The sequence below is a fragment of the Pagrus pagrus genome (assembly GCF_965226575.1).
Source record: "Pagrus pagrus genome assembly, chromosome: 11".
Classification (NCBI taxonomy): Eukaryota; Metazoa; Chordata; class Actinopteri; order Spariformes; family Sparidae; genus Pagrus; species Pagrus pagrus.
In genome coordinates, this window is record NC_140195.1 from 23,108,643 (window position 1) to 23,136,558 (window position 27,916).

A 27,916-nucleotide genomic window follows, 5' to 3' on the forward strand; every position below is an offset into this window, starting at 1 on the left:
AGCATTTATGAAGTGCTTGAGAGGAGATTTCAAAATATCAAGATAAATATCATGTTTCATGGTTTAAAACTCCAAATCCTGTAAAGGAAATCACAGAGTTGTTTCACGGGACAATTAAAACAGATGATAGGAATAAAATGAAAGATCCTCAGCTCATAAAGCCAAAAACAAAAGACTGTTGGGCGCACACTCGTCCCCTCTCTGCTGTGTAGCTCTCAGGATGTCACGCCTGTTTGCTTCAGGTGATTCTACACACTGGGAGCAAATCTGATTTCTGTGCAGCCTCCTCTCTCACTCGCTCCCGTTCCCAGACAGCAATCTCATCTGCAGTCAGTTAACCTGTGTGGCGGGCCATAACCTAGACTAGGCTGTTAAAACCATTTCCACGCAGGAAACCAGATCAGCACACTGTAAAACCTGCAGGTACTCTGCCCCGCTCTGTCACCCAGACAGCAGCGACAGTAACGTCTCAATCCGGCTGTTTGGGATATTTTTGCTGCCTGTTGAGGACGCTGTTTTTATCCCTCTGTGGCTATTTTAAGCTGTTTGAATGACCGTAATGACTGCTGTCCTTTCTTAAGTCCACATGTGCTCTTTCATCATGTTTCGTCAACATCTTTCACTCCCCTCGTCCACACTGTCCAAACTTTCCTGGGGGATTTTTCGTCGGCTCACTCGGTGTGTTTGATCCCGGCCTGCTCTGTAGCCCGAGTGTCACGGCTGGTCGAGCTGCAGATCAGATTGGTTCTGAAGGAGGGGAGTTCACACCGCTGTGCTTCCTCATCCGCGACGGAGGAATGACAACATCTCTCTCTCTTTCCCTCTCCCTTTATTTCTTGCTATGCCGTCGCTGTTGTTATCATTTCTCTCTGTCAGGGACCATCTCTTCCTCTTTCCCTCTCCGGCCTGATCAGGTTTTCCCTCAATCTTCCGTCCATGCGAGTCAGGCAAAGCAGGGCATTTGTGTCTTTGAATATTTATTTACATCTCTCTTGTTTACCTTTGTTGCCATCCATTTCTTCAGGCCCATCCATCTCCTCTTTCAGCAGTTTTCCCCTGTATAGAGTCAACATTGTGCTTACTGTGAAATATAGGTACGTGCTACCTGGAATAAAACCTTTGCTGCCACTGGAGAAACAGAGCACACAGCCAGAAGCTGTTAAATATGTTATCAGATAACACAGGGCTCAACCTGTTATCTTATCTGCGGCGTAACTGTAGACCTGCGGGCTCGGAAACATGAGAACCAGGCTGTGGTCACGGTGTGTGTGTGTGTGTGTGTGTGTGTGTGTGTGTGTGTGTGTGTACTCATAATGAATAATGTCTAAGCATACTTCTGTAAAAGTGAGAATAAGAGTATCTTACTAGAAATAGAACTGACCCTTGTGAGGAAAACATATAGGGGATTTAAAAAAAGCTCTTGACCTGTATCGAAAAATGCATTTATAGACGCACATATTCATCAATTAAAACTTTATATTTACATTTTTAGCTGTGACCAGAATGACCTGTTTTTTCCAGCCGGAGGCAGTGGTGTAAACTGACAGTTGAGGCTGCTGTTTGCCCGCTGATGCAACTTGTAATTAGAGGCAACTCAGACACATTTCAGGCCGATCATTATCAGTTTTGGCAAGTGTTTGACAAACTGACTCAGCACTCTGTGATTCAGGCTGTTCGGGTATCTAATTGCCAGTTAGATACTGTATTTTACAGTATGTAGTGTCACAGTCAGGGAAATTCATCTCAAGTTTCGGAAAGTTTATGCAACTAAGCAAAAAAACAGTCTAGGACTTTTTCACAGCGGACATTTTGAATTGTCACAATAGAAAGAGCAGGTGTTACTAATGATGTTAGCAATGGCTCCGTTCCATCCAGGGGACTCTGTAATGACAGTAGTCAAATCTACATTCAGAAGTAAGACTATAATTCCTGTAACTCAGCTCAATTTAAACCTATTTAAAAGTTAGGGAATCCATCGAGAGAGACTAGTTTCCAGTGAAGCCAAGCAAGAACAAAAGACATCAAACAAACAGCCCAACGCAGACCAGTTAAAATGGAGACCAATAACGTATAACTGTCCCAGATGAATAAGAAAACTACAATGGCACACAGTGTGGTGTATCCCTCCGCCAAGCCACAACAATATCCTTTCATTAAAACAATCCAATATCAAATATCAAATAAAACATGTTTGAATCCGCTAGATTAGATTAGAATAGATCCACCGTTTTCATCAGGGTCCATGCATTATTCCCTGAGTAATTACTGAAAGTGTCAGTGTCAGACCCATCCTCCATTCAAGTTTTGTGGAAATCCGTTTGATAGTTTTTGTGTAATCCTGCTCACAAACAAACCGACAAAGGGACACAGGCGAAAACATAACCTCGTTAGAAGAGGTGAGATCAAGAAAAGGACTCAGCCTTCTTTTTGCTGAAACATAGGGTCTAAAATTGTTTATATATTCGTTGCGTATGTGTATTTCAGTCCGTCTAAAATGCTTGATCTCTCCCAACATTCCCAAAACAATATTAAACAGGTGAAAGCAGTTATGAAAGCATGCTGCTGCCATCTGGCAAGAGATACATTCTTTTCAAGATTCTTTTAGTAGCATAACGGGACTACCGCTGTCATTTTGTCGTACAATCCTGGTTGCACGATAGTTAAATTGATCTTGAATCATAACAGCCACGCAGCAAATGAAAAGTTCACACTGCTGCCTTCACTGGCTTCATCCTCATGAGTGACCTTAGTTTGTCTTTGGAGCTATCCTCACATCCTCCACCCTCCCAAAGTCACTATCTCCATATGGACGGAAAAAGTCTATTTTTACCCCGCAAAAAGTTTTGTCTGAGAAACTTCCTCTCGCAGTTCAGGAAAAGCTCATGCAAATGAAACAAGGTGTGAAATTCAGTATCATGAGCTCCCTCTCCAGAGTCTAGCATGAATTAATTTCCATCTCTTTCCATCAAATCACCCCTCTGCAACAGAACGCTGAGCTGAAAGCCGGATCCAATAGTCCGGACATCTGTCCAGCGTCAAGCCAGGATCAATGGTTCCATTATCAGGCAGGCCGATTGATCAGCTGAGTTTAGGGCCATTAGTAGACTGTTTGCATCCCGATAAACGGAACTTAAAGTGGGTTAGGAGAGAGAGAGAGAGGGAGGGATTTAGGGTGAGGGAGTGGGAAGGGAATGACAGCGGGAGATGAAAAATTAAAAGGTCGGGAATCAGCCACAAGAGTGAGGGAGGGAGGGGAGGAGGAAGGGAGGGGCGAGAGGAAGAAGGGATAAAAAGAGAAGAAGAAGACTGATAAGCAAAATCAGACAAACAAGCAAATACCCTCCATGCCGACTCTGCGCTGCATCTCCACGTGCACATGAGAGGATTAATCTAGAACATTCCTCAGTGCTGGAAGGTTACCAAGAACATGTTAGGTTATTTTTTTATGTCCCCCTCTCTCACCTTTTCTTTCCTTCCATCCCTCTGTTTCTTTCTTTTGTTGTCGGTGGTTCGTTGCAGAGAGAGTAGCTTGTTTCCATGGAAACGGACTGAGCCAGATGAGCTGAGCTACTTACACTGCAGCGTCTGTCCTGACTGTGTGTGTGTGTGTGTGTGTGTGTGTGTGTGTGTGTGTGTGTGTGTGTGTGTGTGTGTGTGTGTGTGTGTGTGTGTGTGTGTGTGTGTGTGTGTTATTGGTCTTGGCTCTACAGAAAAGGAAAGATGATGATTTATGTGAGTCTGATGCACTGGGCAGACTCCTGGATGAACAGTATGTGTGTGTAGATTATTTATTAGCGAGTCTTCATTCCTTTGGTCATTGCGTCTTATATCTATGCTGCTGTCTCCCTCTCTCTCTGTTCTCACACTGGTAGCTCCACCTCACCGCTGTAAGTTCACAGTCTTATCAGTGTAGACGTGCTTATCAGGGGCAATATAAGAATGATCAACATCGCCGCAGCATTTACACCTGGGACTCGACATGAGAGGGAGAGGAACATACGATGTGCATACTAAACAGGTTAAGGTAAACATAAACAGATTGTCCTCAAAGGTAGGGTTTGACATTTTGGGGAATTGGGCAATTTGTTCTCGTGCAAGTCCATTCTCACTCCCAACGCTTCAAACACAGCAGCCTGCTCAGTGGCTTGTAAGTTTGATGCTGTATGTACCCCTACGTTACTACTTAAAGTGTCCCACTGGTGCAGTAGCATAAAGAGTGAGAAAAGTCTGTGTCTGGGGAGGTTGGCGGGAGTTAGATGGGCCATTGGACTTAACTTTCGGAGATGGAGTTCATGTCCTGTCTGTTACCAAGAGTCAGGAGTGATTTGTTTTTAAGTTGAGTTACGTAAGTAAGTAACAATGTGAATGATGTAACTTACATTATGCAAGTGACACAAGTGACATACTTCCATCACTTACGTTACGTGACATGGGTTAGCTCACTTGCGTTGCTGTAAGTCACAAGACTGAGCAGAGTCACTTTAACCCAATATGATCTTTTCCTAAACCTAACCAAGTAGTTTTGGTGCCTAAACCTAACCAAAATGTGACAACGTTAATAACAGTCCAAAAGTGTTTGTCAACAAACTTTATTTTGAAAATCTAACCGGACGTTGCATATGAGGTATTATTACTAACTTGACTGTGGAGTCCTTCACGTCCAAAGAGGGTGGGTAGAGCATCACGTTTTGAAGGCCACTGACCAAGCTTCCATATTTGACAAGTTGAGAGTGAGAAGGTGTTGCTCTTGCAGAGAGCTATAAGGATATCCGCTCATAGAGTATCTGTACTTTATGTATTACATATATACATCTATATCCATTTTATATGAAGAGAAGGCCAGAGGTTAGCATAACTTAGAGTCTTTAGCGGTTTTCTGGCATCCTCGTTGTGACAACAAGACTCCATGAAGTCACTGCACCCGGCCAAGAAGTAGTAACTCACAGCGAAACCACAACTTTTTCAACTCCTGACTGAAGCTTCAGCTATTTAACAGACATAAAGTGGTACCAATCTTCTCGTCTAACTCTTGGCAAGAAAGCCAGTAAGCGGATCTGGCAAAATGTCACACCATTCCTTTAAAGAGGTACAGCTGAAGGTCATTTTGGTAAAAAAAAAAACTAATGTGAACTATCAAGATTCCCATGCATCCTGGAAAACCTGCAGTTCTTTGGTGTTGCCTTCAATGTCCTGAAAAATGACAACATTGCCTGCAATGATGAGCAGTTTGCCAAATGGATAGTTTTTTGGCGTGAACAAGCACCAAAATGTGTTATTGTCTGAAGTCTGTGCAGCAGCTGGCGGTTGAAATTATGGCTCTGTTCAGAGATGAGGTAAAGATGAAATCATAGGGCGGTCAGTTTTGTTTTGTAAGACTGAACTTCTAGTGAAGGCTCTCGAGTGTGCCTTGAGTCAGTGCATGGAAACAACATCAGAGTGTGTTGTTGTTAAAATTCAAGATTTAAAATCAACGACAAACTTGGGTTTAAAAAGACATTTAAGTCGCAAAAGTCGGCACTTAAGGAGCAGAAGGGAATTTGTTGAAAAAAGTGTGTTTTGTGATTACGCAGCTTTAGATCCCCCCTTTCTTTTCCTTCTCCTCACTCCTCGGTGGATACGATCATTCTTCATGCCCGCAGTCGTTGTGGTGTCACATCTTACTAACGAGCCTTTGTGTTTCTCTTGCAGAACTCCCAGAAGAAAAGAGGAGCACGACCCAACAACAAACCAGACAAGAAGCTTGGTCCACAGGTAACTCACACACACACACACACACACACACACACACACACACACACACACACACACACACACACACACACACACACACACACACATATTTACAGCTTATAGTTTCAACAAAACCTGGAAAGACCTTTTTCTAACACGCAGCACATACAGACAAAGGGATGTGTAACATAAGCATCACTGATAAATAGCTGAGTGTGTTGAGCTGAGAACGTCTGCAGTGCAGGATGGAGGGAAGAAGAAGAAAAGAAGAAAGAGATGATTGAAATTTGATGAAGGCTGAGAGTAACAGAAAAAGATGTGCGAGTTTGAAGGAGAGGAAGTCTTTGAATAGAAAAAGAAGGGATGAAGGGAGACACGGATAGAAATTCAATCAATCGTACTCAATAATACACTCAACACCAAGGTTTTTCCGTACGGTGGATAGACTGAATAAATTGACAATAAACTCGTTGAGCACAAAGATTCTTGTACATCTCTGCTTTATATAACAGCATATTCATTATTCAATATTTTCTTATTGGATCAAATAAAGATGCAGATTTTACGAGGCCTTACAAGGAATAAACCTTCGTTGTTACATAAAAAGGATTTGAATTCTGCAGCCGCCCTGTCTGGGATGTCTGGACGTCTGTTTGCTCACGGTCATATCTGTGGATGCAGTTATGGGCAACAGCTAAAAATGTGAAATATAGATAATAGATATCATCATGTTTTTGATGCAGCTTTTACGGCGTCAGCATCGCCCGAGGCGGCTGTCATCTCTGCGGACGTGTAATTGCATGCACTGTTCGACATAAAAGCACAGGAGCTGCGACTGTTACTTCCTCCTACATGTTTGCACAGTGAGTAGGTCAAACAGGCTCTACATTAAAACCAATCCAGCAATCAATACCTGCAGCGGCACTTTATTTTCCAACATCAAAATCCTCACACGTACTGTAAGTAAATATGCAGTAGAGTCCATAAAGTGAAATGTGATGACTTTGCGAATAGAGTATTTGAGTATAAAAGATATGAGCATTTAACTCATGACAAGAACCAGAACCAGGGTTTGATATGAGCTTGAATCAAGTGGGATCGGAACCAATTAAATCTAAATAATGAGTGTCAAAATATCTACTTGTTTTCATTGTGGTTCAATAGTCATTTATATGGAGCAGACAAGGAAGTGTAGACATTACTGACAGGTCAATAGCAAACTTGTTGCTTCTAATTAAAGCACATGCCCAGTTAATTATCACATTTGTTGTGATTCCTCTCCCCAAGCAACTGTTTAATTCTTTTATTTCCTGCTTTAACCACAAATTGAGTTCAAAATAAACATGTTAAAGGTTGTCTGTTGCCACAGATCACACGCCGGAGGTCTTACATGTTTGATCCTTTCAGTGTGTTCCTGCCTCACTGTGTGTCTGTATGTCTCTCTGTGACCTATTTCCTCTGGGGATCACACTCTATCTGTCCAAACAAGGCGCGTGCAGCGATAAGCAAATAGATCAGCAGTTCCTGTATTCGCTCTTCTCCGTGTCATCTCTGTGTCTTTTCTGCCGTCCATCTTGTCCTGCAGGTGTTTGTACTTAATGTCATCCTTGCATACCAGAATCAGGCATCGACGTCACACTTTAAATCTCTTCTTCCTCTCCTTTAAAACTTTTTCCTCTACTTCCCTCTTCCAAAGCCTCCCTGCCTTCCTTTTATTTTTCCACATCACTTAAATAGTTCAAACACTGCTGAAATAACTCTACTCCTCTGTCAAAAAGACACTACAGGAGTTAGAAGTAAATGAGCTTGGGTCTTACACAACAAGAGTACACAGAGATGCAGAGTTAAACTAACGTTACACCACAGAAGGTGTTTGCGGTGAAGATAATTCTCTCAGCGCCGTCTCTGCGGCTGCTGGGCTACACCAGCTCAGGGCTTCCTCTCCAAGCCACATACCATAAATGGCTGTAAATTCGCTGGCTTTCGCCTCCCTTAATGTGGTTGGAAGGCCTCCACAGGCCCGTAAAACAAATAGAGCTACAGAGCTGCTTCTGAGGAACTGGTGCACCGGGTCGCCTCAGGTCAGCAGTAGTTACAGCAGAGCTTGGGGTGAGAAAGAGGGAGAGCTACATACATGAATAACATATGTCAACAATAAAATCTGAATGAGGCTATCACACTGTAGTTAAGATATAGCGCTTTAGAAATAAAATTGAGATAAAAATTGACTTGACTTGACTTTTGTGCCTTGTTTAACTCCTAGAAAAAAAGTCGGCCAGTGAGGCGATTAATTTTATTCGATAAATCAAATGTATTAATTTCAACTTTAAAGCCGCATCAGCTGGTTTTTGGCCACTAGGGGGCAGAAAAACACCACGCTAAGCTCCCAGAAACAAATGTTTTTTGCAAAATTCGGAAGCTAGAAAAGTCGCTCACTCTATCTGTCAGCTGTTTGGTGCTGGGCAGACAGTGTTCAGTGGGATTATCAGAGCTTTTTTTTGCTTAAAAAAGCTGCATGCTACAGCTTAAAATTGAGTTTATGAGACTAAACTTTATGTTAAATGCTCTGTAATATCAAAACAAAGCTAAAATGCTCCATAGAGCCACAGAGTTGGTGATAACTGTGATTTCAGCAATAAAAGTGACCCCTGAGACATTTGGTCAGTGTACAGCAAGACAATGCAACTTCTGAAAAAATAAAAAAAAACATTCTTAATTTTACCAACTAAAAGTTTAATAGAAACAATATGCACCCTTGCTCTATTTAAAGGTGCAATATGTACACATTTTAGTTGAAGACATTCAAAAAATTCAGTTCACTTGATGATGTCAAGTGATGATTAGCCTGCTAACCAGCTAGCCCTGGCACATCCAGATCCAAAGCTCCTGCCATGGCTGTGTAAACACCAACACTCCTGTGTTCTCCGAGCTCTGAGCCTCGCTAGATGCACAGCTAACCAAGCTAACTAGCGAACAGCAGCTACAGTTAGCAGCAGTTAGTGATCACTCTGGTGATATGCTGACCCTTATTTGTTTTGAGTATGACATCAACAGCTGGCCAGTTCTTACATACAGTACTGACCCTTTAATACACTGCTATAGCCTTACTTGCTTCCCTGTGTTTTAGCCGTTACTATCATCCATTAACTGTTAATTGTGTCTACAGTGGCTGCTGTGCAAAAATTACAGTCTTACAGTGCTTATGTGGGTTTAAAGGACCGCAGTACCTACGATGCTGATTCAACTACTATAACTGTAATAATAATTTTCTCTGTGTTTTGTTGCGAGTTAGTAAATATCCATTTTCAGATTCTGGTTGACATCTGAGTCAAACCACTAATGAGCGTGTTTCCAGAGTTTCTCTGTTTCCTGTGTGGTTTTTGCAACAGCCTCACGAGGAAAAACCACAGCATGACTCTGACCTCACCATTTGGTAGCTGAAAGCCGCAAGTTAGTCAAAAAAGCTCTTTGTCATTATCTTTTAGCTTCAAGGCGATTCTAAATAGGATGAAAAGCCAATTCATCTCAGTTGACTCGCAGTACTATAACGGGCCGTGGCTTGTGTTCAAGTGACAGAGAGCAGACAGTTTAATGCATCTTATACTCTGCCAAGGATGATGTCAAAACATCACTGTGGTTTGAAACACACTTCACTGACCAAAATGCTCTTGCGCTTCACTCATGACCTCTAATGTTGTCCAGTTGTCAGTCTGGACGGACCCAAAGGTTGCAGATTCAAAGTCGAGCCCCTGTGTGCATGAAGGGATCTGACCGGTCAGCTTTTTGAGTGTGTCTGCACTGTTCACATGCATCTGTCTGCAGCTTTCTGTGTGTGTGTGTGTGTGTGTGTGTGTGTGTGTGTGTGTGTGTTTCAGTTCCTGTCAGGGTCCCTATCCATCTCTATATAATCTCTTTCCCAGGTTACACTGATTGAAGTGTCCTTTCTTTGTGTGTCTCTTGTCCTTAACCCTAGGCTAACAATTCAGATTTGACACATCTGTCTAGTCTCTGTCCAAGTTGAGGGAAGAGGCGTGTGTGTCTTTGTCTCTCAATGTCTCTCCTTCTTCCATCTTTCGTCAAAGAGGATTCAATTTCTTGGCTGTTTTATTTAATGAATCACCTAACTAAAAAGATGAATCAGTTATTGAAGTGTATTTGTTGAACTGGTCATTTAATCTCACCTAAAACGGAGCCTTTACTCTGCGTGATGACACATCTGTTTGTATGTCAGCCTCAGCTGTGATACAGCAGTTTTTTGTATCAATGTCACCTCGGTGCCCCCTTCTCTCTCTGTCCCGTCGCTGCAGGAGGACAGTTCAGACCTGAAATGTCAGCTCCACTTTGCCAAAGAGGAATCAGCTCTGATGTGCAAGAAGCTGACAAAGCTGGTGAAGGACAGCGAGGCCATGAAGGAGGAGCTGGCCAAGTACAGGTCGCTGTACGGAGACGTCAACGCCTCGCTCACCGTAGAGGAGGTGAGGAAAGACTTTACTTTGACATTTCCATATTGTGATTAATGAGCAAATTAGCACAGACACAGTAGAGGTTAGTGAACAAGGCCATGAAACAAGAGCTGGCAGAGTAGTGGAGGAGGTCAGAGAAGGATTCTGATTTTGAGTTCATAATGAGAACTGTGACGCAGCCCGCAGAAGTTTTTTTTTCTTCTTTTTTCTGAAAGCACCTTAAGCTAAAACTAAACCCTGAGTTTTTGATCTTTTCTCAGCATTTAGCTCTGCATTTCATAACTTTTGCCTGAGAGCTGCAAAATGGTGCCACTTAGCTATTATGGTGCACAATAGTTTATGAAGTATCCCCACCCTTTGTACCCATATAAAACCCAAATGGTAGCCTATTTATTTCTACTTTGCCAAAAACTCCTGGGAAAACTTAACAGAGGTGCTTAGAAACAGCCAAACCACTCACACAAAGCTCATTTTTATCAGACTAACTTTTGAGCCGCTGAAAACTATACATTAACACTGACAGACAATGAATTTCCCACAACAGGTGATTAAAAGTGTGTGATTAAACATGTGGGAGGTGAGTAAGGAAGTGGTCCTCCTCGTCTTATGTCTTTTTTTATGTGACAACCCGCTCCAGGTTGCTGACTCCCCTCACACCCGCGAGGCGGAGATCAGAGTCCACCTGAAGCTGGTGGAGGAGGAGGCCAACCTGCTGAGTCGACGCATCGTGGAGCTGGAGGTGGAGAACAGGGGGCTCCGTGCTGAGATGGAAGACATGAAGGGACCACAAGGTAGTTTTTACACTCATCTTGTTGGCCAATTATACGTTTCTATAATTCCTTTCTCAGATGTGAGGTCCTCTGGGGGTGAAAATACCTTCAAATCAACAGTTAGCTAGCTGTATCCTCCTATTTCCAGTTTTTGTGCTAAGCTAAGCTAACCGCCTGCTGGTTCTGTCTTCATATTCAGCATACAAACATGCAAGTGGTGTCAATCTTCTCGTCTAAGTCTTGGCATGAACAGATTTTTCAAAATGTTGAACTATTCCTTTAAGATCATATCTGACAAATTTAACATGTGTATTAATTATTCAATAAACTTTAACTGGCTTGACCTCTCATTGTTTCTTTTCCCTAGATGGTCCTCAAGAACTCACCGGTGTCGGTGGTGGTCTGGGGGTCGGTCTTGGCCTAGGAGGAGGGGCCATGGTACTCGGGGGTGGGGCGTCATCTGAAAACGTCATGGAGCTCCAGAGACACCTCCAGTTTGTGGAGGAGGAGGCGGAGCTACTGAGGAGGTCTCTAATCGAGATGGAGGAACAGAACAAACTCCTGATGAACGAGATTAACCGCTTTAAATCTGAACTCCCACCGCCGCCGTCCGCGCTGTCGTCCAATTCGTTAACGTCGCTGACGGACGGGCTGCTCAACGACAGCCCGGTGCACTCCATACAGGAAGGGGCGGTGCTTATCAGCACAGACGCCCCAGCCCAGGAGGAGGAGCTAAGACTGGCGAGGCTTCAGATTGGAGAACTGAGCGGGAAGATGAAGAAGCTGCAGTATGAGAACCGAGTGCTTCTGTCCAACCTGCAGCGCTGTGACCTGGCATCCTACCACGCTCCTTCCTCCTCCTCTTCCTCCTCACTACGACTGGCTCTGGAGACGGACGCTGAGGCTGGAGACTCAGCCGAGTGCCTCCCCACCAGGTAGTTTTGTGTTTTCAAACTGTCAGTTTCCCCTGTGAGAATGTGTTTCTGCAGTTTGCTTTTCCACTGGGAATGCTTCAGTGAGTGGAAGTTATTTATTAACTCAAAAACTTTGTTGATACCTCTGTGAAGGTCAAGAACAAACTTCTCAGTCCGATTTTTTAAGCCAACGTGAATGAGAAGTCCTGATTGTGCTCTCTCTGTTGTTTTCCATCAGTCCGCCGCATCGCAAAGAGCCAGTAGGGGGCGAGAACGACGCCCTGGAGATCAAAGAACGGAAAAAGAAGATCGAGGACAACGCTGACGCAACAACCTCACTCCCTGGGTGCCTGGGGCAAAAGGACCATGATGCCTTGCTGGCCATGAGGGACCAGGCTCGCTTGGTTTCCACGGCGATACAGCTCCTGACCTCCCCGGAGTCTAACTGCCTCTCCTCCTCCCCATCCATCTATCACAAGGTCTGCAGCAACGAGGCCGCAGAGCCGTGTGACCTGGAGAAACCCCAGCCTCACAGTCAGGTGCCTGTCCTCCGGTTTGTGTGGTGTTCTCTCTCGGTGCTGTCGGATGAAACCTTTTCTTTTTTAAAGAGTTTCATATTGTGTGACTCTATAAATCCTTTTTAATGAAATCAGCTTGAACTCTGAAGATGTGTTTTTTATTATTTAGACTTAATCCAATGCATTATTTAAAAATAATTTTTGCTATAATAGTCTATATTTCTCATTCAGTGATGATATAATGATGTGTTATATATCAATACACATCTACATAACAGCGGGCCTGCAAACAGTGGTTATTTTCCTCACTGATTCATCTTCTGATTATTTGTCTCTATGCACAAAGTAATAATTGTGTCTATAAAATGTCATTTAATAGAGAAAAATGCACATCATGAGTTCAAAAAGCCCAAGCTGACATCTTCTGATTACTTGTTTCCAACAGTCCAAAACCCAAAGATATTCAGTTGACATTTATTTGAAGTAGAGAGAAGCAACAAAAACCTCACATTTGAGGAGCTGGTAGCAGAAAATGTTTGGCTTTTTGCCTGTGAAATCACTTTCAGCAGTTAAACAATGAAGCAGCACTATTCAGTGTTTCCCACAGAATGGCTGTGTACCTTTTTTCCTGAATTGGTTTGAAAGTTTGCCTACAGTACATAATAGTGGCGAGCCTCTGTTTCTCTCTCCCAGTCTGCTGCAGTATCTTTTATTAAGTTGCCCAAAAAACAGACCTCACTTTTTGAAACTGTGGAAACCAACGTGGTTTCCGAATGAAAAACGCAACGACCAGGCGCGCTAACAAGCTTGTATGAAACAACAGCATAAGTAGGCCGACATTTAATAGGAGAGGTCACATCACAATCGGTGCGTTCACAGGAGGGATTTAACACCAGAGAAATACTGTTGTCGGCAGATTTCTGTTGATCAGTTCGTCTATTAATCAGCTAACGACTTCTTGGAGATCGTCCAAAAAGGAGATCAGGTCGGAGAGGGGAGTACGCACATGAGTAGTTTATTGCACATGATAAGGTTATAAAGAGCACATAAAGAGCCATTTATTTCTATGTATTTGTATCTCCTTCTTGATGATGTCTGCATGTTGTTATTAACAATAGATTAAGTATATTCAGTACAGTTTAGGAAAAACAAGGTTTAAAAAAGCTTTTGAAGTACAGCGTGACTTAATGTTAGCAGAAAAATTTAACTTTCTGAAGTTTCAGGACTAAAAGTCACCAAAAATGTTAGTGAATAAGTTACCTGTAAGTCAGTGTCTTGGTTTATTAAGTCACTCTAAACCCAAATGTAACAACATTTAAAGGCCTCCTGTTTAGGATTTAGCCTCGTCTGATCACTCAACTGATCACTCCTCGTCTCACACAAAAAACGTAGCCTCCTCTAGAGCCAGTGTTTGGTTTGTCCTTTCTGGGTTGCTGTAGAAACATGGTGGTGCCTCTGTAGATATTAAAGGCTCATTCTAAGGCAGCGAAAACACAACAAGTCCTAGTTTCAGGTGATTATGCACTGATTTAACCATAATTATGATATTATAATCTATATTCTACCACACTGTGCCTTTAAAAGGCAACAATGGATCTGTTTATTTCTTTGGATCAAATAAAAGTACAGAAACTAGAAAGCGTGTAGAGCACTGCCTCAGTGACAAATGTTTTGTCTTCTGTTTTGGCACTTGAACTAATGGTTCAGCCACCTGCAGTATCAGCCCCACAACGTATCATTTATCAGCCCAAGCTGTTCCCTCTTACAGCCAATAATAACTGACTGTGTGATAAATCCTGCTATTTCTCTGTACCCCAGATTTCAGAGCTGTCTGACCTGGCGGACCGGCCTCTGGTTGGTGCTCTGACCAGCAGGCTCCAGGCCCTCCACACCCAGCTACAGGCCTTTGTGGAGCAGGTAGACAACCTGGGTAAACCCCCAGCAGGTGGGAGGGACCCTCAGGTGGAAGGGGAGTCTCCTCTGGCCTCACCCTGCGCCTCCCTCCCCTTCTCTGGAGACGGCCAGGAAGGACTGAACACTGCCGAGCAGAAGGTACAAGACAGGAAACTCACTCCTCCTCCTCACTCCTTGTCACTCTGTCTCTGTCATTTATGATCAGTCTCTGTTTTTTTTTCAAGCTTTTACTTTTGTTGGATTTTTACTTTCTGTTGTCACTAGTTTGTTTTTCTGTCCTTCAGTTTTGTCCAGTGCCTTACCATTAGTTTGGCTGAATAACACTCCCGATCATGCTGCTTAAGTTTCTCCTCACAACGGAGAGTGGATTTACACAACAGGCTCAAATCTGATGAATCGCCAGAAATTAAAGACAAGTGTGAAATTAAATAAGGCACTTGAGATCCATTTAGATCTGTTGGTAAGAAAAACAAATTCTAAATGATCCTGAAACGCTTAAGTGACAAACATCTCTGTAAAATTGTGAGAAAAAAAATGCCTTTGCTGTATCAGATGAATTCAGATTTGAGCTGCTGGCGTAAACATCTCCACACGATGCCACCCATGTCCTCTGCATGCTGTTAAACTGCCTCCTAACCTGGTATTTAGATGCTGCTTTAGGCCTCAAATGGAGCCTGTTTGTCTCATGGACATTGTGAGGTTATTAGGAGCACAATGAAGCAACATTTACTTCTCTTACGTATATTTACATCCATCGGTTTACTCACATTTGTAGCATTATCACATTTATTCTTACAGCCAGTAATAAACATAGCCTAAAAGCATTATCTGATGCTGCTTGGGTTTGAATGTTTTGATTAAAAATAGAGATAATGAATGAAAATGTAAAGGTCTAGCAGTCGGTATTGCTGCTATTAAGGCATTCCTGACACCAGATTCTATCGACTGTGCTGTAAATCAACTGGGCAAGACAAGGATTTTAAAATTACAGTCTCTGGCACTCACGATAAGAGGAGTTTTATCGGTAGAAACTAGAAAAAAAGAATACAAAACCACTTTAAAGTGTTTAAATCCCCCGCGTGGGATTGTCACACAGATTTCTCAAGCAGCGGATGAGACAGCGAGCTCGGTCTAAATAGATTTCCAATCATCCTTCATGAATCACATTTTCAGTCTGAAAGGCTCCACTGGGAAATCCTTGGGTTGCAGTTGATTGTCAGTGATTTATTATTTATATCCTGTATATTTCAGCTATATAGTGCTCCATATAAAATTCAGTCTGAGATCCACAAAGTTGTAAAAAAAAAGCACATAGAGAGGCAAAGTCCCTCCAGTGGACCACCACGGGACCTTGTTTCAGAAACAGCAGTGTATGTACAAGAGTGAATGGCGAGAGACAAATTCATTTTTGGATTCTGTTTAAATTGTGTAATGACTTACAGATATGACGTTGTCCGATTCAAAAGATCATTTTCAACTCGAAAAAAGTCACAATAAGACTTTAAAAGTACGTGATTAGAAAGACTACACACCCAGCAGTTGAGTAAGTGACGTCACATTTAAAAATGATCCTAGCCTAGTAGTGTTGATCCCACATATATAACTGCAGCTGTCAGTATGGCCCAGACTTGTTGTGATTTTCACCTTTATTCTTTGCTGAGGTGACGGCCATGTTGGTGTAGGTGACGTACTGTAGTTCACTGAGCAGCATCACACAAAAATAACTAATACTTTTACTCTTATACTCTTTATGACAAACTGTAACTTTCTTGACTTGCAAAACTGTCCTTAAAATGTACCAACATTACATTATATGTGTGATTCATGGCACAATCCAAACAGGATTACAAATCATGTGTGTCTCTCTATAAACCTATTATTCCCTCACATTCGACTGTCAGGAACATCTTTTAAAAAAACACCAAATCTGATGAGAAGTCCATATTTTTTTCTGGAGCAAATGAAGTCATGTTTGAAGCACTTCATCTTACTATTCTGGCAACTTTGTTCGCTTGTTTAAAAAGACTTTCAAGACTCAATACTCGACTAAATTCACTTGTTAGGATGGACATTTCTGCAATTTGGTGAATTACCTTCGAGGCAAGAGAAACTTGTTTAATTCAATTTGTGTTTTTTTTTATTCTAATCTAATTTGCCTGTTTGAAGAGAATACATAAAAATGTTTAGACTCCATTAGAGGCCGATTCTGAGTCCCAACACCCCTCCGATCTCTCCTCCCTTTTCCTTTTTTTCCTGTCCCTTCCTCCTTCCCTCTTTCCCTCTGCACGGGCACCATAACCGTCGGTTTCTGCACTTCACCTCCACGTTCCCCTTTCCCTCCTTCTGAATCTCCTTTCTCCTCACACCTCTTCCTCTTCAACCTCTCCTCAACCTTCCCACTTGGCTCTGACTCCTCCTTGCTCTCTTCACATTCCTCTCCTTCCCTCGTCTCCACTTCTCCTTCTTCCTGTGTCTTTGCATCCACATCCGCACTCGTTTCTTCCCTTCGCTCTGACCTTTCATTCTAACCGCCTTACTCCTTCTCTCGCCCTCCCATTCGTCTCCCCTTCTTCCTTCTCTCCCATTGCTGTTTCTCCCCCGTCGCTCCTTCCTCCCTCTTCCATTTCCTTTTTCTCTCCTCCTCCTCCCCTCAGCCGTTCATTCTACCCTCCATCCTCCTTTTCTTCCTTTTCTCCACCCTCTCCTTCTCCTCTCTGACCAAGCTCTTTTTCCTCTACATCCTTTTCTTCGTCCTGTGAGATCCATACTCGACTAGTTCTGTTTTCATTTTTCATTTTTGTCAATGTCGTCATATTGATGAACACCTTTTTGGTTGAATTGTTTTTTATTCTTATTGTTGTGTTTTGTTTTGTCTTGTTTTCCTTTATTTTCTATCACTCCCCTCCTTTTTGTTTTTGTTCCATAACTTCTCCTCCTCCCCTGTCTCTCCCTCTCTCTACGATTTTCTTTTTCTTTTGTTTGTTTGTTTGTTTTTTTCTTCTTCATTAACTTGCCCATGCATGCATGCAGCAGCCTGATTATAGGGACCAATCAGAAGCGGAGGTGAAAGGTCAAACTGAAGAGAACAGCCAATCAGACATCAATGAGACTCAAAAGCAGGAAAGCAGCCAGCTGGAACAGGGAGAGAAGGAGGCAGATGATGCACTGGTGAGTCGCTGAAAATGACAATCATTCATATCACGGCGGGCACAAACACACACATCAGAGACCTGCAGAGGCCTGAAATCTCAGCCCGAGTCGGTCTCAGAGCTGACAGCTGGCTAATACTTTCAACGTGAACTGCTTTAATGTCAAATTTCTCTTTTTCTCTTTTTGTCTTACACACAGACATACTGTATAAACACTGAGGGGTCAGCTTTAGCAGCCTTTATGGTGAAGTGACTAAATTAACTGATGTCCCATCTTCAAGACAAAATATTCAAAGGAACCCGTACAATAGACAAGTTTATTCAAGTGTGCTATTAGTTTACTCCTTTCAATGAAAAATAAGAGAGTATCCTTTCATTTTACTTTTTATGTACTTATCAGAGATGTACTTAACAAAGTTATACTTAAATATACTTGGTATATACTGACAAGTATATAGGCAAGTCTAAACTATATTTTAGGTACTAGTGTACTTGTACTTAAAAGATAAAGTACAGTATATACTGTATATTGAACCTTGCAGTATACATCCATGTGCTGACACAAGTTCACAGTATAGTTGCAGTACAAATTAAACTTTGATGTAACCTAGATGTGTACTCAAAGTTTACTACTCTTACACTGCAAGTATACTCAGAAGTATACTTTATAAACTAAAGAGTGGGCCAGTTTAGTACCGAGCAATATTGTAGTAGTACACTTAAAGATACTACTAGTAGTATATACTTAATATTAGTGTACCTACTACATAAAGTAGACAGGGAAAATATACTGTAACTGTAAGTAAGTTAACTTGATAAAATAAACTGAAGTATATTTCGGCTGTAGCTCAGTGGGTAGAGCAGGTGACCAGCAGCCAGAAGGTTGCTGGTTCGAACCCCGGCTCCCCTGGGCGGAACTGAGCTACATGCCGAAGCATCCTTGAGCAAGATGCTGAACCCCTAAACTGCTCCTGATGTGCAGTTGGCACCTTGCAAGCTGCAAGGCAGCCTCTGCCATCAGAGGGCCCTGGATGAGCTGGCGTCTCATCCAGGGGTGTGCCCTGGCCTTCGCCCGGTGAGAGCTGGATTTGGCCCCAGTAGCCCCGCAACCCCCCGAAAAGGGGGGATAAAAGCGGCAACACCCCGCGACCCCAATAGGGAAATAGCGGAAAGAAAATGAGATGAGATATTTCTTTTTAGAAGGGAAAGGTTCAGCTTTTGGGGAAATATTCTTACTTGCTGTCTTGCCGAAATTCAGATGAGACTATTGATCCCACTCTCATGTGAGTGTGTTAACTATGAAGCTGTAGCCAGGAGATGTGATTTTTACATAACCTCATGTACTCCACAAATATCTATTTGTGAGTAAAAGTATTGTTACTTTACAGATAAAAGTACTTGACTCAAAATGTACTTAGCTAAAGTAAAAAGTAAGTCGGAAAACGTACTCTGAGTAAGCATCACCATGTTATGTTTGAATTACAGTTGGGGTTATCTGGGGATACATGACGTCAGTCAAACAATGCTGGTGAAACAACCTCATGCCACTGAGCCCTCATGTCCAGACTGACAATAAAACCACTCTGTGAGGACAGATTTTGCAGCCTACGATACCACTTTCAGCATTAGCAATCCCAGGGTGCACCTGCTGATCCACCGGTGGCCCTTTTTCAAACCATGCCAAGGCACAGTCATGCTAACCTTAACCCAAAATGTCATCATCTTTAATTCTGGTGCATTTTTGTTTTAACTCTGTAATGGATGGATTCATTTTTTAGGTCACTAAAATCTGATGCAAACCCCAATTAGAGCTCTGAAAATGAGCCTGTTATACACATCCCTGCTGTGTATACACACATCACTTCTTCCTGGGCCAACACACAGCGACAGGCTGCTCTGCAAAGGTTAATTAAAGGCTCATTCATGCACACACACACACAGAGACAGACATAAACTCACACATGCTGCAGCTGGAAGTAACTGATGTGGTGCAGCGGTGGCCACTCATGGTAGCAACACAGTGTCGTAAACAAACACAAACAGTGACTTCACCGTCAGATGTGGGACTGACAGGAAGAAAAGACCTTTGTTTGGTTGACCTTTTGCTGGTGTGTCTCCATGGTAACCTGGGCTGTGTGTGTGTGTGTGTCTGCATCTTTATCCCAGCCTGAGAGGGTGAGAGAGAGAGAGAGAGAGAGAGAGAGACGGAGGGAGATAACAGGAGACAGTCAGATATTCTGCAGAGACAGGTGTGTTGAGTGGAGCAGTGACACAGCAGCACAGTGTTTATACACACTCTGTATTCAGCATTATACTATAACTCATACCCCTCAATATTCATTGTTAGAGTTTGTATCACAGCTGAACCGACACTATTTCTGGGCAAAACAGTCTGTCCATCCACCCGGCACTTGGGTGTAGCCTCTCCAGCTACAGTGCGGGATGCTAAACACGGTCATCGAGCACGGGTCTTGACATAGACACAACACATCGTCATGCTTTCAGTAAATATTCATCATAAATAATACAATAAAATTGATTTGATACCCAAACAACTGAATAGCTCGACTGCCTGTGACTCCCAAGTTGTCAATACCACCGTTAACAAAACAACATGAACCGTGCAGCTACCAGACCTTCACTGTACCAGTTTGGTTGGGTGTAACTTCATTTACGTAAGGTAACTTTACTACGTTCATAAATAAGAATAACTTTGACCTTTGTTCAGCGGTCTCCTGGGTGAAACGCATGTGCTTGTTCAACCCAACCATCCGTCCCCTCACCTCCTCCCTATGTGGACTTTAATTACAAGAGGTGGAGGTCAGCGTCTAACACAAAAACGTAAATATGAGTCGTAATAAGCTGAGCTTGTTAAACAAACAAGAAATGTGATTTTATTTTTTAAACTTTGGCTGAACACTTGAAGTTACAGAGAGACATTTTGGCATTTTGTGTAAATGTCCCTTTTTTTGGCTAAAGTTAGACACAGAGATCTATACTCTCTTATCTGTCTGTTCAATATAAAGCAAGAGCCAGGAGTTGCTTAGCTTAGCTTAGCTTAGCTTAACATTAAGAAACTATAAGGCTGGTTCGTTCCAAAATTCAAAAACACACCTACCAGCACCGCTAAAGTTGTGGTTTAATGGGGAATATAACTATTTATCTCAGCGTGCAGTGACTTCCTGGAACCTTGTCATCACTGTAAGCTAGCTAAACCTGCGGAGACTCCACAAAGTCACCATGCCCGGCTGCTGGTTACCAAGAATTAGAAAAACCACAAATATCACAGCTTTACATGTCAGTTTGTGTACAAGTTAAACAAGATGCATGTTAATTAGTGAGCTTTAGAAAGAGCTAGGCTAGCTTGCTATCTTTATGCTTAGCTAAGTTAATCGACTACCAGCTCTAGCTCCACAGTTAATGCACAGACATGAGAGTGAAATCAAAAGTTTTAGCTTAAAAAACAAGCTTCCCTAAAATATCCAAGTATTCCTTTGCATTGGTATGCTGTGCAATCTAATTCAATTACAATGTAAAGAGCATTTGTAGCTTTCGTGGCATTAAAGTTGTCTAATTTAAGGAAATGTAATATCAGGGTCATCTACCAATGTTACATTTGCTCCTGTGATGCTGCTGCCACTCTTCCACAAGGAGTGAGTCATTTGGGAGGAGAGGTCAGAGTAGTTTTTCTGGCTGACAGGGGAGGCTGAGCGGCAGGACGGCGTTCTGGGTGGAGGGTGATGGAGGGCAGAGGCTGAGCCCAGCGGAGGGTGAAAGAGGACATTAACGGTACAGTGGTGGGTCGATGGATCGCACTCACTCAGCAGCCAAATGAGGCATGGGGAGAGTGCATGAGATGAGGTTGGTGTGTGTGTGTGGGCGTACAGTAGCGTGCCGCAACTGAGGTGTGATTTAAAGAGTGTTGTAGCACAAAACTGCCATGTTATGTGCTTCTCACGCTCGGCTCTTTCCCCCGTTTTTTTTTTAATTTCTTCTTAACTCTTTGTTCCCTCCCCATTTTTCCTCCCATTACATCTTTCATTCTCTCTCCTATCGATTTTCCTTTAATCTCTGCCTACTTCCGTCCTTTTGTCTTACCTACCGATGTTTTCCTATCTGCTACTTTCTCCTTTTCTTTTTCTTTTACTCTAACCTCACTCCTTCCTTATCTTTTCCCCCACTCATCTTCTCCTCATCACATTTTCTCATCCAGCCCGTCCAGTCCTGTGACCTCGAGCTTCAGCTGTCCGATGAGGAGGAGTTGGCTCTCGGACCTCAGGAGGAGCTGGAGAAGGAGAGGCAGGCTCAGAGAGAAACCTCTATCAGACTCACACAGGTCAGTTTGCAGCACAAGAACAATAACTAAACTTGTAAACTGCTTGAGTCCTGCTGTTTTATTCATTTGCTGCCATTTCTTGCATGAAAAGCTATCCAGAACATACAAAGTTTGTGCCTTAGGTCCTCCCTGCTTGTTCTGTCTTAAACTGTCTTTCCCCTCTCAGCTGCATGACGAGCACCAGAAGGCTCTGCTCCGTCGGGACTTCCAGCTGCAGAGTTTGGGCCTCCAGGCTCGCCTTCAGCAGAAGCTGTGGAGCCAGGAGAGGGCTCTGCTGGTCCAGGAGTCGCAGCACCTCAAACAGGCCCTGCTACTGCTCAGCCTCAAACTGCGCTGCTTCCTCAAACAGTGGAGGCTGGGCTGCAAGAAGGACACGGAGTGGAAAGATGTCTTGGAGGTATGAGTGGGTGGAAAGGAAAGTCTCCCATCTTTGTTAGTCTTCTGTCAGCATCTATAGCTGACTCTCTGCTGTTGACATCTCATTTTCATTTTGACCATTTATTTATTTATGTGTATGTAAAATCAATACACTATTTTTACTCTATTTTTCATTTAAGTAATGATTCCCGAGCCCCAGAAGATATCTCCATTTGTCTTAAAACTCCTGCTCTGTGATTGTTGTTTTAGATGAACAGCTTGAAGGACCTCTACCTGCTGTTGGAGGAGGACAACCTGACAAGCCCCGCCCACCAGGCCGACAAGAGGGCAGCTGCAGACGAGCAGCCACTCAGCCCAACTATCAAGGTAGGTGGACCCACACACAAACACACACACAAATACACATGCACACATGCTCTTACATACTTCTCTGGTCTTTCCCTTTAGTCCAGCGCTGTGAGCAGCACCTTGGCAGACCTGAGGGTTGCGCTGCAGGATCTGAGCGGAGAGTTGCGACAGGAGAGACAAGGCTCCCAGGAACTCACCCAGCAGTTCGCAAAGGCCAAGGCATCATGGGAAGTGGAGAGGACCGAACTGAAGAGCCTGGTCACGCAGGTAAGAACTGTTATGATTGAAGTACGAGTAATGGGCTCCTACATCTGTGCTGAATTTACTTCCCTTTCTCGTTTTGAAGTGGGTATTCTGTGCACCAATCAGGATTTAGAAGTGTTTAAAGCCACAATTTGATGACAGCTGTTTGCTCACGTCACCGGGCCAGGAGACAGATGCTGACATTTAAAAGCCATCAAACACTCGAGCTGAGAAAGTCGAGCCGAGCTAAAGGAATTGAGGACAGGAAGAGGAATGAATGCGGTGGAGAGATTGGGGAAAAACAGCCTCCTCAGTAAATCAGCACAGGAGCACATCATCCACCCGCTGCAGAAAAGTTTGCTAAAGTTACAACCACAAAGTCTGACGAGTCAGAACAAAGAAGCTACTCATGAATCCAGGTGTTTTTTGTTTGCATGTAACCGGACCAATGTAGTGCACCTGGAGGACGACAGACAGACACAAAGAGAAGCACTTGAAGTGTTTCTACTCAATCTTCAAGTGATTTTGAAAACTGATGACATCCTAGCTGGTCAGCTTCTACTTCTCGTTCTGTCAAGTAGCGTATCTGCGCACTCCAGCCTCTCATCCCCTCACTGTCCGTCCCTCTGTCTGTCTGTCAGCTGTGAGTGATGACTTTAATGTGTTTTTTACCCCCTCTTCTCCCTCGTTGTCTCTCTGTCTGTCTCATAACATCAGCAGCAGAGGCGGTAACTGTGTAAGTGTTAATTAACAGCCTCAGAGATAGAACACAGCCTCTGTGTTACCGCCCAGTAATTGACACAGAGAGACAGAAAGAGAGAGATAAAAAGAAAGAGAGCGCTGAAGGAGAGGCCCGTTATAGTTAGGCAATTAAAAAAGCCTCTTCATGTCTTTCTACCTCTTTTATCTGAGTGTATTATTCCACTATCTATCATTATATGCCAATTATCTGTCAAAACTGCGTTTTAAATCAATACTCCACCCTCTATCGTTTAAAGCCTAACCTGACAGATCTCACGCTCATATAGACAGATCACATCAATAAAATGCGGACTAACCTGCATACCTGCAGGTCTAGCAGAGCTGGTCATTCAGCAAAAAACATGATTTCCATTCACCAAAGTGCTATGGTTGTTGTCAATATGTATCAAATATTATATCAAATTCCCTTTCCAAAGTTTTGATCATCCTGTTTCATGTAAAAAACTTTAAAACCTTGTTAGTAAATTACGCTATCGCACCACCCATCTATTTTTTCCTTGAAGGGCCAAAACTGAATCTGTTTTACTGTATTTTTAAGAGGCAAAATGGTCCTTGGATCCAAAGTTCCCTGCACATAGTGTCCACCATTCTCAGATTATGAAAAATAATGAATTTATAGGGTTCCTGCATATTTGAAGAGCAGCTTACGTAACCAAAAAATGATTTATATAGTAATTTTTTTTTAAAATGTCGGGCCTGATAGAACCAACTTACGCATCATGTTCGGACACTTACAGCAGCCAACATGGAGCTAAAAAGCTGCAAATCCTTACTGCAATCTGAAAAACATCAACATAATGTCAGGAGTTGGTGTCACACTGCTACAGTCACACCCACACTAACAGGAAGTAAACCAAAATGCAATGCAGCCTCAAGTTTTGCCTTGTTTTTCTACTTGTTTTTCTTTAATTAAGTGAATATAACAAGTTCACTCCTCCTCAACTGGGCTTGTTCAAAGGCACGCTGGGAAACATAGGAGGTCACAGAGTAGAGAAGAAGCACGGAGAGGGGAAGTTAATTACAACTTTATTATATATATAATCTAATTCCATGCCTGTAATGTTGCAAAGTGATGATAGGTGCCTATTTTTACCCGTTATGCTAATTAAAATCCTCATCGTTATTCTAAATTCAAAGACTTAAATGTCCCTTTGTAAAATGGTAAATGCCGTCAGTAAACGTAAGAATACACACAAACAAACACACTCACAGGGTCATTAATCATTGTCCTGATCCGAGAGATTCTGCCCTCGCTCTCTCCTTGAGAGATCATTTGTCTTCTGATTGGTTTGGCAGCTCCGCTGGCAGCCAATAGGAAGAAAGAGCAGCGGCACAAAGCGATAAGACGCTGCGCTTTTCCTAAATATGACGTGGCTGCATGGTTTTTATGAGATTAAACCAACAGACAAACCTTTGTGTCTTAAGCAAAGATCACACACACACACACACACACACACACACACACACACACACACACACACACACACTGTGTTGCAAGTTATAACAAATTTAAACACACACATTTGTGCTACACTGAAGCCATTATTCTCTTCTCTGCCCTGTAAACTATCCTACCAAAGTGTGTGTGTGTGTGTGTGTGTGTGTGTGTGTGTGTGTGTGTGTGTGTGTGTGTGTGTGTGTGTGTTACCCTGGCCTAGATGCCACAGCTGGAACCAATCTCTCCTCTGCCAACAACGCACACTGTAAAGTATGCCATCAATTTGGTCTGGTGGTGTGTTTGTGTGTGTGTGCGTGTGTGTGTGCGCGTGCGTCCGTGCGTGTGTGTGTATAGACACTCACCAGCTCGTATCACATCGATGCCAGGCGTCCTGGCAGCGTGCAGCGGCTCCTCCAGCTGTTGCTTTGTTGAACAAGTCAACTCAATTTCAAACACTGTCCTACCTGTCAAACTGCCTGACAGGAAATTATCTTCGCCGTTCAGCCTGATAAACAAACACTGTCAGTGAAGTAGAAACGATATCCAGAGCCCTCAAAGCATGCAGTACAACACATGCCTCCGTATTTTTTTGCCTTAATCAGTCATCCATCCTGACTGTAGGACATGTTACGAACACCTGCTGTCCCTGTGATGAGCAGCTGGCAGCTCTGATCGCACATCCATCACATCTGTTGAATCCACTTCATGATGAAGATAAAGGGGCGGGGAGGGAAAAAGTGAGACGTTAACGTCCAGCTCAAACGCAGCTGCAGCTTGATAGTCAATGTATCAATTGTTTCTTCCAAATCAGACATAATACTGTCCAGAATGACTCATACGAGTGTTTTCTGCTGCCTCTACGGTTAATGTCTTGGTTCAGTGAGAAGCACAATACTCCATTCCATGTCTGTATGCTAAACACGAAGCTTGAGCTATGAGACAGTAAGCTTTTAGCTTAGATTAGCATGGAGCCTAGAGGAAATCAACTAGCATGACATGAAGTTTATAAAGAAAACTTCAGCAAAAAGTTACTCTTGTGATGAAAGACACTGAAGCTCAGTTTTGACATGGTTCTGGATATACTTTTCTAGTAAAAAATAAATAAATCATATAAAAACACATATCAATCTCGAGTTTAAGTTAACATCTTCAGGTTAGTCCCACCCACGTCCAGTTTAAGCCCTGCCCATTATAAGTACGAGGATACAGGTTAAACAGCATTCAGATAATGCACTCGCTCATCACTACTAATCAACATGCTGTATCTCTTTTCATGCCTCCACTTTTTATGCTAAGCTAAGCTAATGGTCTAATGCTCTAGCCTCATGTTTAGCATACAGACATGAGAGTACTAAAAGCAAGTAAGCATATTTCCCAACATGTCAAAGTCTTCCTTTGAGGTCACCATTCATACACTGAGGGAGTTTTAATGTGCTTTGAAGACAACATCAACTTTAATCAGTAATTAAAAACAAGTTGGTCACAAATGTCTTTATGGACAGTAAAGATACAGGATATCAAAATGACAAACACCTAGATCAATGTTTGTCTCTGATTAGCAAAATAACAAACCTTCTGTAGGCCAGTGCTACTGATGCTATGAATTTTGTTTAGTGTTTGATACGCACACATTATTATAAATGATTAATTACCACAGACAGAAAAAGACCAGATTGAGGTTGAGATGGGACTCCAGAGCTTCAGTTTTAAATACACATCATGAAACGCAGTCAGCTCGTTACATTTCTATATTTAACATCTGTATCATCTGTACGCATTATATAATATCTAGGCTGTGTTTTTATTTATAAACCTGACACACATTTTGTCTCTCAGGAGTGTTGTGTTTGTCGTTTGCACCAGAATTAGCAGCTTAAGGCTGGTGTGCAGTGAACTGATAACATTAACAGATAACTTTGTTGTTGTCTTGCTGCAAAAATCTGCTGCAGGCAAATAATCTGCTGCCAAGAATAGCAGAGGGTACTTCAACTGTTATTGTTTTCAGTATCCAGATCATGTGCTACAACAGTAAACTAGTATACATAGACGATATAAATCCTTTTGTAAGGCATTGAATAGCGCTGCATACATATATATTTATCTTCACCATGTGTGGGTAATTCCACATACATGACTGTTTTTGTTTTTATATATTGTAGCTTCAGTATTGAAAATCATTCTCCTACGATCAATAACTGTCTGACTCTATAATCGTGTGTTATTTATATGGTTGTTTGTCATTAAGTGACTGCGGGTCAGCACTTTTCAAGAACGTAAACAGCAAATGACACTTTATACTCCAAGAAACCGCCAGCTGTAGCTGCTTTTAGCTTATTAGCTCAGTTAGCTGTGCAGCTAGTGGTCCAGACTGAGAGCTCGAAGCACTGGTTGGTCTTGTTTACACTGCTTTGGCAGGGGCTAGCTGGTGAGCATGCTAACTTCGGTAGATAACTCTGCATCACAATACAAAGACGGCTCTGACACAACGTTAAAACGTTGTTATTCTGTTTGTTTTTGACTGTTTCAAACTAATATTCTTACATATTGTACCTTTAAATAAAAGTAGTCCACAGGACGATCACAGTGTCTGAAACATGCAGCTGGAACAGCCTTTTTCTCTAATTGGAGGTAATGATATTAAATTATTCCTTTTGACCTCCCACTCAAAACCCCAGTTTAATTGGTGTTTGTTTCCACAGTGTTGTTCACAGCTCTCTACTCTGTGAAAAAACAAAAGCTTTCTTCCGTGTCTATGAAAAACTGCTTCTGTGTCGACACTGAAGTGTTGCAATGTGTCAAGTGTGAAGCAAAATATGTCATCAATGTCTGAGTCTTGGGGGTTTTTTATGGTAAGAGATTGTTCAACAACCAGACCCTGAAGCCCTCTGTTGGGATTATTCAACTTAATTAATAGATCTAATTTTTATATCCAAGGTTTTAGCTGAATAAATAC

At 42.5% G+C, this 27,916-nt stretch overlaps 1 protein-coding gene across 3 annotated transcripts in view; it reads left to right on the forward strand.

Annotated features, from left to right (window-relative positions):
* Nucleotides 1–27,916, forward strand: part of mtcl2 (microtubule crosslinking factor 2) — a 102,748-nt gene that overhangs the window by 60,588 nt on the left and 14,244 nt on the right. Inside the window, exons 5-15 of one of the 3 annotated variants that reach the window (XM_084365455.1) lie at nucleotides 5,689–5,751; nucleotides 10,038–10,205; nucleotides 10,831–10,984; nucleotides 11,331–11,898; nucleotides 12,116–12,416; nucleotides 14,214–14,447; nucleotides 17,340–17,477; nucleotides 21,672–21,794; nucleotides 21,961–22,191; nucleotides 22,422–22,538; nucleotides 22,620–22,787. In XM_084365455.1, the coding sequence (XP_084221581.1) occupies nucleotides 5,689–5,751; nucleotides 10,038–10,205; nucleotides 10,831–10,984; nucleotides 11,331–11,898; nucleotides 12,116–12,416; nucleotides 14,214–14,447; nucleotides 17,340–17,477; nucleotides 21,672–21,794; nucleotides 21,961–22,191; nucleotides 22,422–22,538; nucleotides 22,620–22,787 (2,265 nt within the window). The remainder of the gene's footprint in view (nucleotides 1–5,688; nucleotides 5,752–10,037; nucleotides 10,206–10,830; nucleotides 10,985–11,330; nucleotides 11,899–12,115; nucleotides 12,417–14,213; nucleotides 14,448–17,339; nucleotides 17,478–21,671; nucleotides 21,795–21,960; nucleotides 22,192–22,421; nucleotides 22,539–22,619; nucleotides 22,788–27,916) is intronic. The other 2 variants (XM_084365456.1, XM_084365457.1) reach the window with 2 other exon arrangements.